General features: G+C 38.3%; 1 protein-coding gene across 1 annotated transcript in view; it reads right to left on the bottom strand.

Moving 5' to 3' along the window:
* Positions 1-13,296, bottom strand: part of LOC116883975 (ankyrin repeat domain-containing protein 26-like) — a 199,246-nt gene that overhangs the window by 26,090 nt on the left and 159,860 nt on the right. Inside the window, exons 35-36 of the mRNA XM_032885209.1 lie at positions 8,218-8,429; positions 7,256-7,480 (exon numbers count right to left, since the gene is read on the bottom strand). Coding sequence (XP_032741100.1) covers positions 7,256-7,480; positions 8,218-8,429 — 437 coding nt within the window. The remainder of the gene's footprint in view (positions 1-7,255; positions 7,481-8,217; positions 8,430-13,296) is intronic.

Raw genomic sequence — 13,296 nt, 5'->3', positions numbered from 1 at the left:
CTGGTGCTCTTACTAGGAGTTCCCTCTTTAGATGCTGGATGGTTTTGTTAAATTCCTTCACCTGTTTGATTGTGTTTTCCTGCACTTCTTTAAGGGATTTATGTGGTTCCTCTTTAAGGGCTTCTACTTGGTTACCTGTGTTTTGTATTTCTAGAAGGAAGTTATTTATGTCCTCTTTAAGGTTCTCTATCATCTTTACGGGTTGGAATTTTAGGCTTGAATGTTGTTTTTCAGGTGTTTTGGGGGTATCCAGGGTTTGCTGTGGTGGAGAACTGATAGTGCCAAGTGGCACTGGTTTCTATTGCTTATGTTCTTGCACTTGCCTCTTGCCAACTGGTTATCTGTGGTGTTAACTGGCCTTCGTGTCTCTGACTGGAGTCTGTCTCTTCTGTAAGCCTGATAATGATGGACCTCCTTGGGTCAAGCTGTCTCTGGGTACAGGTAGGAGGGCTGGAACACACACTGTTCTTCCATGTGCAGTTTTGGACCTGAAAGAAAATGTGTCTCCAGCAGCTTGAGAGGTCCTGCATCCTCTGAGCCCAGGGTTTGGGGTGGGAGAGGGGGTAGATTGGGGGGGTGTCCCAGTTAAGCCAGGTATTAGGGCAGGGGATTCTTACCTGTGAGACTGGTTGTGTCAGAACTTCTGGAAGAGCACACTATCTCTGGGAAGTGGGCAGGTGGAGAGGCTAGAGCACATTATCAGCTCCTCAGTGCAGTTGGGGACAGGAAGTTATTTTTCCTAACTTTAAAATAGGGTCTATATTAATAAATTTTATTAATAATTCTATAATTTAAATTACATATTTAAAGTTTTACAATTCCACTGTTTCCCTGATCTATGGAAGATAATGAAAAAATATCATTAAATTAAATTAAATTAAATCTGACAAATACCATAGAAATTTGAATAGATTAGTTTTCAAAATTAAAGGAAAAAAAGTAAGATTTACTTTCAAATCGACTTTATAAATTCACTAGAAATAGCATATCCTCACAAGATCATATAAATTTTCAAATATATTTACTATATAAAATTTTACCTTCAGATATTATTTGTCTGACATATACTGCACATTACTAAAATAAAAGGCTTTATAAGAAATATAATCCCTACTGTTCTGCTTCTGCTTCTAATGCTTTCAGGCAACTATTATAAACATTATATATCTATAAATCATTTTAAGAACCCTTAGGAAGACAACAACTAATACCTATGTATATTGGATAGTTCTATAGGCTTTTAACATTAATAAATTTTGTATATATGAGAAATATTAAATAAGCTATTTAGTTATAATTTTCCATTTTACCTTTTATTTCATATATGTTAAGCAAAAAACATTGTTAGAGATGGTTTTCAGTAGAAAACTGTCTTGCTTGTATAAGATTATGTGTACAACAGAAGGCAACACACACACACACACACACACACACACACACACACACACAAAAGAAATCTCATAATCCATGACTTTAGAGACTAAGTTAGAAAAATAGTAATTTCAAAAATTACAGTTACTATTTTTAAAACACTAAACGTGACTTATGTTTCCTATTGATCTAGTTAATGACTGTCATGCCAAAGTGGATGACCCCACACCAATACACATATGTGTAGCACCTACTGGACTGACAAGGACAATATTACATAAACAAAACATGAATTTGCAAGATTGATACAATTCTGGGTTTGGGGAGGGAGTTGGAGCAGAGAATGAATTGAATATGACTAAGGTACATTATATACATGAATCAGAATTTTATAGAATGAAATGAAAATTTAAAAAAAAAATCTAAAAAAATTGTCACGTATTTAAAAGTCTAGAAATAATACAAGCCTCATTCCTGGCTGAGGTTCTGTCCAGTGTTGAGGGTTAGCTGCTAGGGAGAATAATCAGGGTTTTAAGGGTATGGTCATGAATAAGATGACCACACATACTTAAGTAGATAGCTACATACAAATGTATATGGACAGCATAAATTAAATTTTATAGATTATTCTTTAAAAGACTGATCATCAGTAGAGGTAGATCTGGGAGGAATAGAGTAGGGGTGAATATAACCAAAACACTTTGTCCTCATGTGTAAAATCATCAAGGAACTAGCAAAAGATCCTATGAAAGGAAAAATAATAAAATAAAAGAGAACTAGATACACAACACAATGATAGAGTGCTTGCCTTGTATGTGTGAGAACACGAGCATCAGCCCAGAAGTAAGAAACACGAACGATTTTTACTTTAAACCATTCTGTACTGAAGAACTTAGGAAAGGATTAGGCATCTAGAAGTACTTCATCGGGGATGTTCATTGAAGCATAATGATGCTACAAAAATTTTAAATACAAAAATGAGATATGGCTTTGCAGAATACACATTGATTTATGAAAATATTTATGATTATTTGTATTGTTTGTATAATCTCAATTTGCAGGACTCAGAAGTTCCCTTCCCTACAAAACTCGAAAACTAACTCTTCAGTCTACACATCTGTAGCATAATGGAAACACACAAAATGTTTCTTTAAAACCAAGATATCTTACCTCAAGTGCCAGAGTTCTTCTTGTTATGCTCCTTAAATCTCTAGGTGAGGTTCCTTATCGTCTCCCTCTAACAACTCCCTTTACCTTTCTTTTATATGTAAGTAGTTCCAGGCGATATGCTCCTTAGGTTTACAAGTCTTTTATGCACATAAGTTGTATGGCAAACCACCAGTGGGTTACAAGAAACTGTTGTGTAATAACCAGAAAAAATACAAGAGTTATTTCAGTATATTAAAACAATGTACATTTTGATTCACATTCAAATGCTTAGTACATGTGTACTGAGTAACTACAAAGTAGAATACATTATGGTAAACTTTTAGTATGAAAATAAAGATATTTCTGTTTTGGGTCAGCTTAAGTCTAAGGGGTCAGGGAGATACAAGAAACATAGACAATGTAACTTCAAATAAATGCTAGGATGACATGTAGTTACATTATCAGATCTGTTGGGCTCAGGATGAAGACACAGTGTACTGAGAAGGAAGCATGATGAGGAAGGGCTTGAACAGAGGATGAAAGGCAGTCACTCCACAGTGTGTGGTGAGGCTTTGTTGGCATCTGTTGCAAGCCAAGGCGAAAGAAAATACAAACCCCAGCCAAGGCCTATCTGGATGGATTAGACGAAAGAGTGTGGGTGAGGCACTAGTGCAAGGGCAACCTCTACACATCTTCAGGAACACCTTGAATGTGCACTGATAATATAGGCACTCAAGAAATGACCAGATGTTGACGTGGACTCCTGATAAGGTGTAGGGAAATGCCTGGTGCTCACAAGCTGACAGGGAATGTAGCTTCTCCCACTGCACAAGGTGAACAAAGCCACAAATCGAAGGCCAATGGGTAGCACAAGAAGAAAGGTCATACCTTGAAAGTAGGGAAAGATTGCTAGGTGGAACCTTTTGATACTCTAGACAAACCAAAAGAGCAAGAGCATATAGCTCCAGCTTCCTCTAAGTACTTAAACACATACAATCTGAGATGCAAAATGCAAAAGGATGTTGCACATAAAAATGTTTTAATTTTGAAATCTGCTTTTAGAATTGTGTACTAAAGTACTGCATTCACATCATGACCACGCCTCATTCTCCTTTCCAATTCTTCCCATCCCTCCCCACGTCACTAACTCATGACCTCCTTCTCTCTCATTCCAATTGTGATCTGTGGCGGCCCTAATGCATTTACAGCTGCTCATATGCTCAGCTGTCTAAGTCTGACTACTTTGAGCTGAATACGCATTCAGGGCATTTTCTCCCTCTCATTGCATTGCTTGTAGCTTTTCGTCCAGACACAGGGCCTTGAGAGTTCACCCATCCACACTGACACTGGTGCTGTCATTGTGCAGCTTGTACTTAGGCAACAATAGTTTTGAGGTTTCTTGGATTCAGGTTCCCTATTATATATAAAAACACTATGTCATGGGAGACACGGGCCTCTGGTACTTCTAGATTTTCTGCCCATCTTCTGAGCTTCTCCCTGACCTTTAAGTATATGGTTTGTGTTGCAGATGTATTAATTTGGATTGGGCATCACCCACCCCTTTAGTCATCCCCTATATTTCGATCAGTGTGGATGGATTTCTGTAATGGTCTCTATTTGTTGTAAAAGGATTTTTCTGGGGAGAAGTGAGAGCTATACTTTTCTCTGACAATGATTAGTCTTTAAACTGCAGTTGGTAAGTATACTGGTATGAAATAACAGCAGTAATAGGTTCATTTCTACTGTCCATAACCTCACCAACTGTGGTTAGTTGGCTGCATTTTCATTACCAGGTATGAATTGCCTCCTACTGAGTGGGGTTTTAAGTGCAATTAAACAGCTATTGGTTACCCCATAAGATGTAAGTGTCACCAATGTAGCATTGAGGTTATCTCTGTGACCTGATCATTGTGGTTTAGAGGTTTTATAACTGGGTAGGACAATTACTTGCTTCTATCCTTTGGCAGCTTGCAGAACACAGTCCAGTGCTATGAGAGCTACTCTTTAAAGAGGGGGCTTTCAGATCCATTTTAGCATGGTGTCCTATACCTTAAGAGTTTAATGTCTTCTTACCTTCTATTGCTGGGGAGTAACCATGGGAAACAATTACAGGGTAAATTATTTATAAGGATGTCTTTGATTCCCCTGGCTGACAACCAAATATTCTATAGCTCTTGGGTAGATAGTATGCCACTTGGCATTACTACATTCAAACTGTGTGTGTGTGTGTGTGTGTGTGTGTGTGTGTGTGTGTGTGTGTGTGTGTACAGACATGCTTAGGACTCTGCTGCTCTGAATGAAGAAATGGTAAAAATGGATGGGTGAATTTAACTAGGAAGGTAGAAGAAAGGCAACAGAGGGAGAGGAAGAGAGGAGAGATAAATAATACTAAGGACTTTTTACTCCATAGAAAAATATTATGCTTATTTAAAAATCATATACTAGAGTCTGGTGAGATGACTCAGTGGTTGTGTCCATTTTCTGTTCTTACAAAGGACTTAGGTTTGGTTCCCAGAACTCACATGGTTGCAGCCATCTGAAATTTTATTTCCAAGGGACCTGATGCCCTCTTCTGACTTCTTTGGGCATCAGGCATGCACACAATGCACATACGTACATTTATGGAAAATACTTATGTACAAAAAAGTTAAATAAGTAAATATTTAATATTTTAAATGTATATAATATACAACTTCTGTATAAGAAGTGATTTGGCCAGCCTATAGAAAATCAAGATCCAAATAGGGTGAATGGAGGAAAGGCTCAGTATTAAGAGTGCTCACTGTTCAATCATGAAGAAGGGATTATAAGTTCCAGCAAACACATCAGGCAGCTCATAAATACCTGCAACTCCAGATCAACAGATTCAATACCGTTTTATGGCTTCAGAGAGAACTCACATGTGTGTTCATACACTCATAAAGGCACATACACATACATAAATAAATCTTTTTTAAAAAATCAGAATAGATACTCACCATAGGAAACACATGCTAAATATATGTAAGTGGACAGGGTGAAATACAGAACTCTATACAACATGTAAACACATCATTCACTGTGTGTGTGTGGGGGGGTGGTTATGATGTGTGTGAGTGCTTTATCCAAATCTCCAGCCCAAGAGCTGCACTTGGTCACCTGACCGTGATTCAGGCCCAAGTACACTTCTGAGAAAAACCTGTTTTTAGCTATAACAAGATCCATTTGTAGCAATAAAATAGTCTGTTAATAAAGGATGCAATGCTAAAATGCAGATGTCCCAAATGCAACTTCAAAAGAAAGAGAAACATGAATTCTTTTATCAGATGAAATTTCAGTATTTCTAAATACTGATAGAACAAGTGGACAGAAAAGCAGTAAGAAAAGCAGTCTCCCTCCCAAAAAAGAACCTAGCACCATACAATATTCTCTACTCTAAGTTTACTTTAAAATGACTAAGACCATGAAGTATGTGATCCATCATTACAAAGCAATCAAAACAGAAATGGCTAAACTTAACAGCAGTATCTCTGAAAATCATTCTACTATTTCTAAACTTGATAATACACATCAAAATAATCCTGGGTCAAAGTCATAATGAAAACAGAAATCTGAGATAAAACACCAAAAGGGAAATCAAAATGCAGGTCATATTCTTATTTAAGACATTAGGAAAAATAACGTTAATAGAAGTTAACATTTTTCTAGTGATAAGTTTATAGGAGTCATGAGAAAGTATTAACCACAAAACTTTAAATTAAAACATCATTTATAATAGTGTTTGATTATTGTCACTGTTGAGTTCTAAACTTAAGGGATGGATCATAACCACAGTACATTTTTAAGAAACCAAACCAAATTAAAAAAAAAACCACTTTAACATAAATAAATATATAATTCTAAAAGGAGGACACTAAGTTGGGAGGGAGATGTGATGTGGGGTGCTGAGGCAGTGGGAAGTGAGGGCTGGATATGATTACGATATATTTTATACATGCATCTGAACCAATTTAAAAAGTATGTAGAAAAATAAGAACTCCCAGAACTGCAGCCAGGCAGTGACAGGTGGTGTACCTCTTTAATCTCAACATTGGAGAGGCAGAGGCAGGTGGATCTTTGAGTTTCAGGCCAGTCTCACCTACAGAGTGAGTTCTAGCATGGCCAGGACTACATGGAGAAACTGTGTCCCCCCAAAATGATATGTACAAACTGATTGACAGAGAACTTAAGAAACCCTGGGAGTGTTTAATAATTGTATGGGGCTCAACACCCATGCACATACGAGCAACATTAGCTGGACTTAGTGGATTATGGAGAAAGTCATGAAGGTGGGAGTGTATAGGCTGAGGGGGATGGGGAAGTTGGAGAAGGTCATGGGGATGTGGTCATGTGTCATCAAATGCATGTGTATGGACATCAGAATTGGACTTGATGGAATTTTCTTAGAGAACACTAAGTTGGGTGGATAGAAAAGTGGGGATGGATATGGATGGAGTAGGGAGGGGAAAGGCTTAATATGATCAAAAACTGAAAAAAAAATCTCAAAGACCTAATATAAAAAAGGATGGGGAAACAAAATAAGTAAAAATAAAAGGTAAAATCACCACAGAAAGAGGGGGGCTAAAAAAGTTTCCCTCCTTAGTAACAGAGATTGCTTTCATCCTTATGTGAACAAATCATGTAATTCAAAACATAGACCTGAAAATAGATCTGTCAGAAACAAGGGACACTGGAGACAGTGGAAACTGGGACCAACCTTGGCAACTTAGGCCGACGATCTCTCACTCTCTGCTGGTCACTTGATGTCCCCAAACTAGGAGTAAACGTTCCATTGAATTCAACGGAGTGACGATGACGTGAAACACCAGTTTCCTCTGGAATGTGCACGCCACTGGTATATGGATGTGTAAGAAGCTCTTCCTCAAAAGTGAGCCTTGTACTAGTACTATCTTCCTCCACCTCTTCTTGATTCTTGGAAGCACTAAAAAAGACAAATACTTCATGTATGTATGTGTATATCTATATCCATATCTATATCTATACCTATATCTATCTATCTATCTATCTATCTATCTATCTATATATATATATATATATATATACTTTTTGTTTTTAAATAGATTTTAAAAGACTTTTCTTTTTTAAATGGTCATAAGAGTAAATGGAATATTCCATAAAAGAACTTGCTTCACATTTGAATGTATCAGAGCATGCTTTACCATTCACCTATAGGGATTTAGGCCAAGTAAAAAGCTGACAAAGGCAGTTTAACTCCAGATTACTTCAAGATAACTCTGAAGGTCACAGTCAGAGTTAATTCACCCAGTAGCAGAGGAGAGGTGTTTGAACTACCAAGGTTTATTTGAATTTGCCTCTCACATACTTGAACCTGTCAATGGGCCTACTTAAGTGAATATTGACAGGAAAAATTATATAAAGAGAACTGTTAATGAGAATGCTACACATATACTTAGCTGAAGTCTTAACAAGTCAGGTTTATTGTAAGGAAATATTTAGAGAAGAAAGCAACACTGTAACAAAAGAAATGTTACCTGTGCCCAAGATTTTTTAATGGAAGTTATTTTTCTGTAGCTATTTTGCAAAATTATGTCGACTTGACATTTACTTCCTACTGATTTCATGAAGATTTTTCACTAAATATTTGGGTTACCATCAAATTTATCAGTACCTTATTTTCTGGGACTCAGTTTGACTTACTTGATTTGTTTAGTCAGTGCTGTTGTAACCTTTAGCTGGTCAAGATAGCACTGCTGGTATACTTCCAGCTTGAATCTGACAGAATCTTCCTGAACTTGGGCTCTACAGAGTTTGGATTCCAGGTCTTTGACTCTGCATTCCATGTCCGATATTTTCAAAGCAAAAGAATTTTCTTTCTCCTGCTCTGCTTTTTCATGAGCTTGAGATTGGGTCTAAAAAAGAATCACAAGCTACATATTAAAACGTGGGCTGGTAAAATGGGTAAAAGCATCTGATGCCTAGCCTAATGGCCTGAGTTTGAACATTGAGATCAACACTGTAGAAGGACCTAACCAATTCTATCTTCTTGTCTCCTGACTTCCAAATAACATGTAATTAAAAGAAAAAGACAGCAGTGCATCCAGGGCAGGAGCACTGGCTCGGTGCATCCAGGGTGGGAGCACTGGCTCGGCACCTGGCAGTGCTTGCTGCCATTGCAAAAGATCCAAGTTCGATTCTCAGCACGTACATGATGGCTCAACTCCAGTTCAAAAGGATCTTATTTCTTCCTCTTCTGGCTTCCCAAGACACAAGACACCCAGGTAGCACACAGTCATATATACTGGCAAAACACCCATACACATCAAATAAAAAGTTTAAAGTTTTAAAAGACCAGTATACTCAATAATTATCATATAATTTTATCCTTAATTGAATGGGTGACACAGATAATTTTAAATGTTTAAAAAAGTTGCCAGACTTGAAATATTTATCTCCTCCTTTCAGGATTCCATCTTCCTTCAGTTCCAAACCTCTACCTGCAGTCATGGATCTGCACTGCACTCCCCAGTCCCTAGGTCTGACTGCCTTTGGGGAGGCCTGCTGCAATCTGGGAAAACCAGTCCCAGAGGCTTGCTACTCCCACAGACACAAGGAGAGCCAACACCAAAGACAGCCAAGATGGCTAAAGGTATGTACAAGAACACGATCAACAGAAGGTAGTGCAATATGGCATCTTCAGTACCCAGCTTTCCTACTGAGATACATCAAGCCCTGGATATCCTAACATACCTGAAGAGAAAGACTTTGACCTTAAATCTCATCTTATGAAGGTGATCGAGGCCTTTAAATAGAGACTTAACTAAGTCACTTAAAGAAATATAGGAAAATTCTATCAAATAGGTAAAAGCCATTAAGTGGAAACAAATAAATCCCTTAAAGAAATACATGGAAATAAAATCAAACACATGAAGGGAATCAAACTGTTCAAGACCTAAAGTGGGAATTGAAACAATAAAAAAGACAAATGTAGACAAACCTGGAAAAGGAAAAACCTAGGAAAGACAACAAGAACTATAGACTTAAGCATCACCAACTGAATACAACAGATGGAAGAGAGAATTTGAGGCACAGGAGATACAACAAAAGCAATTAATACACCAGGCAAAGATAAGTCAAATTTAAAAAGGTTTTCACTAAAAAAGTGCAAGAAATTTAGGGTGCTATGAAAAGACTAAAACTAAGAATAATAGGAATAGTTAAGGTTGATGGTTCCCACAAGTAAAACCCAGAAAACATCTTCAATTAAATCATAGAAAAAAAATTCAGTAACCACCCCCCCCACCTGCCCAAAAGGAGAAGGGTATAAACTAACAAGAAGCTTACAGAACACCAAATATGATTGTACCAGAAAAGAAAATCTTCCTGCTGTATAATAATGAAAACACTACATGTACAGAACAAAGAAAGAATAATAAATACTTCAAGAGGAAAAGGCCACGTAGCATACAAAAGAAAACTTCTCAGAATCACACCTGACTTCTCAACAAAGACTCTATAAGCCAGAAGGTCCTGGAGAGATACCCTGCAGACACTAAGAGACCACAGATGTCAGCCCAGACTGCTATACACAACAAATCATTCAATCACCAGAGATGGAGAAATCAAGATATTTCATGACAAAACCAAATTTGAACAATATATTTCTACTAATCCAGCCCTACAGAGGATACTAGAAGGAAAACTCTAACACAAGGAGGGTTACAACACCCGGGGAAACACAAGTAATCAGCTAACAGAACAACCAAAGATGGGATTGCAGACTGGTACAACCATTCTGGAAATCAGTCTGGAGGTTCCTCAGAAAATTGGACATTAAACTGCCTGAGGATCCAGCTATCCCTCTCTTGGGCATATACCCAAAAGATGCCCCAACATATAAAAAAGACACGTGCTCCACTATGTTCATCGCAGCCTTATTTATAATAGCCAGAAGCTGGAAAGAACCCAGATGCCCTTCAACAGAGGAATGGATACAGAAAATGTGGTATATCTACACAATGGAATATTACCCAGCTATCAAAAACAACGAGTTTATGAAATTTGTAGGCAAATGGTTGGAACTGGAAAATATCATCCTGGTGAGCTAACCCAATCACAGAAAGACATACATGGTATACACGCATTGATAAGTGGCTATTAGCCCAAATGCCTGAATTACCTAGATGCCTAGAACAAATGAAACTCAAGACGGATGATCAAAATGTGAATGCTTCACTCCTTCTTTAAAAGGGAACAAGAATACCCTTGGCAGGGAAGAGAGAGGCAAAAGATTAAAACAGAGACTGAAGGAACATCCATTCAGAGCCTGCCCCACATGTGGCCCATATATATACAGCCACCCAATTAGACAAGATGGATGAAGCAAAGAAGTGCAGAAGTGTAGATAGCTCCTGAGAGACACAGCCAGAATACAGCAAATACAGAGGCGAATGTCAGCAACAAACCTCTGAACTGAGAATAGGACCCCGTTGAAGGAATCAGAGAAAAGAACTGGAAGAGCTTGAAGGGGCTCGAGACCCCATATGTACAACAATGCCAAGCAACCAGAGCTTCCAGGGACTAAGCCACTACCTAAAGACTATACATGGACTGACCCTGGACTCTGACCTCATAGGTAGCAATGAATATCTAGTAAGAGCACCAGTGGAAGGGGAAGCCCTGGGTCCTGCTAATACTGAACCCCCAGTGAACTAGACTGTTGCTTGGGGAGGGCAGCAATCGGGGAGGAGGTCGGAGGAACACCCATAAGGAAGGGGAGGGGAGGGGATGTTTGCCCGGAAACCAGAAAGGGAATAACACTTTCGAAATGTATATAAGAAATATTCAAGTTAATAAAAAAAATAGAACAACCAAAGAGAATCACACACACACACACACACACACACACACACACACACACACACACACACACACTGTAATACCATCAACCTCAAAATAGCAAGAACAGCAGAAAGCCCACATTCTCAAGAAAACTGTATAACTCTCTACTTAATGATAATAGTCAGGAAGAAAATTAAAGACTTTCTTGAATTCAATAAAAATGAAGGCATAATATAGCCAAATATATGGAACACAATGAAAGCAATACTAAGAGAAAAGTTCGTAGCACTAAATGCCTTCATGAAAAAAATTGAAGAAATCTCATACTAGAAACTTAACAGCTCACCCAAAGTTCTAGAACAAAAAGAAGCAAGCACACCCCAAAGTAGACAGCAGGAAATCAACAAACTGAGGGCTGAAATCAATCAATTAAAAACAAAGGGAATAATACAAAGAATCAACAAACTAAGAGATGTTTCATGGAGAAAAACCACAAGATAGATAAACTTTTAGTAAAGCTAATTAAAAAGCAGAGAGATGGTACCCCAAATCAGAAATGAAAAGGGAGGTTAACAACAGAAACTGAGGAAATTAAAAAACATCATTAGGACCTACTTTAAATGCCTGGACTCCACAAAACTTAAAAAACTACATTAAATGGATGGCTTTCTAGACAGACACCACTTGCTAAAGTTAAATCAAGATCAGATAAACTAAACAGTCCTGTTACCCTTAAGGACATAGAAGCAGTCATTAAAAGTCTCCCAACATAAACAGCCCAGGGTCAGATGGGTTTTGTGAGGAACTCTACCCAACTTCCAAAGAAGAGCTAACATCACACTAATACCTAAACCACACAAAAACTCAAGAAAGAAACAGCATATGCGGAAAAGATGCTTGGAAAGCATCTTGCATTTCTGGTAGGATAAAAACTTGTACAGCCACTTTGGAAACTAATCTGAAGTTCTCTCAGATTAGAAATATTTCTTCCTGAAGACTCAGATATACCACTCCTGGGAATATACTCAAAATATGCTCCTCCATACATACTACAAGGACACTTGCTCAACTTGCATTTATATGAGTAATAGCCAGAAACAATCCAGATGTCCATCAACTGAAGAATTAAAACAAAAATAATATATTGACTCAATGGAATACTAGTCAGGTATCAAAAACAAGGACATAATGAAATTTGCAGGCAAATAGATAGAACTAGAAAATATCCCAAGTGAGTTAACCCTGAGACAAAAGGACATGCATAGGTATCCTGATATCCATGGTACACTCTAAATACTGAAAGATGCTGAAGCAGAAGGATGGGCCAAGTGAGGATGCTTGAATCTCACTTAGAAGGGGGGAATAAAATAGTCAAGGAGGCAGATGGAGGGAGGTAAACAGGTGAGAAAGTGGAGGGAGGGTGTAATGGGAGATTCAGGATCAGGCTTGGGAAGAGACAGGAGAGAGGGCCTGAGTTCCAGTAGAATGAATAGAAACCTTCAGCTGGCAGAAGTTGGGGATCAGGTTAGGGGGAATGTCTAGAAAGCACCAGAGACCTGGGGTGGAGGAGCCTCCTATGAGCAATGTGGATGACCTTAGCCTGTAGCTGCTTGTATTCTAATGCTAATTAGGTCCCCAAAACGGTTTGCACAACAGGGTCTGGACATAGCTTATGGGAACCTGCCCCCAGTTAATTCTGATTGGTAAATAAAGATGTCATCAGCCAATAGCTAGGAAGAGGAGACATAGGCAGTATTTGGGGTCCCAAGCTTGGAACCACAGGAAGGAGGAAGAGAGAGACTGCCATGGAGGGGCAATAAAGTGCAGGAGGGAGAAACAGAGCTGCCATGTAAAGGGGCTAAGAAAACACAGATCCGGGGCTACTCAATTTAAACAACAGCTGCCAAGTTGGAACAGAGGAATTAGTAAGTAGCAACT

The sequence above is a fragment of the Rattus rattus genome, chromosome 14 (assembly GCF_011064425.1).
Source record: "Rattus rattus isolate New Zealand chromosome 14, Rrattus_CSIRO_v1, whole genome shotgun sequence".
NCBI lineage: Eukaryota > Metazoa > Chordata > Mammalia > Rodentia > Muridae > Rattus > Rattus rattus.
This window is presented reverse-complemented; position numbering and strand designations above follow the sequence as displayed.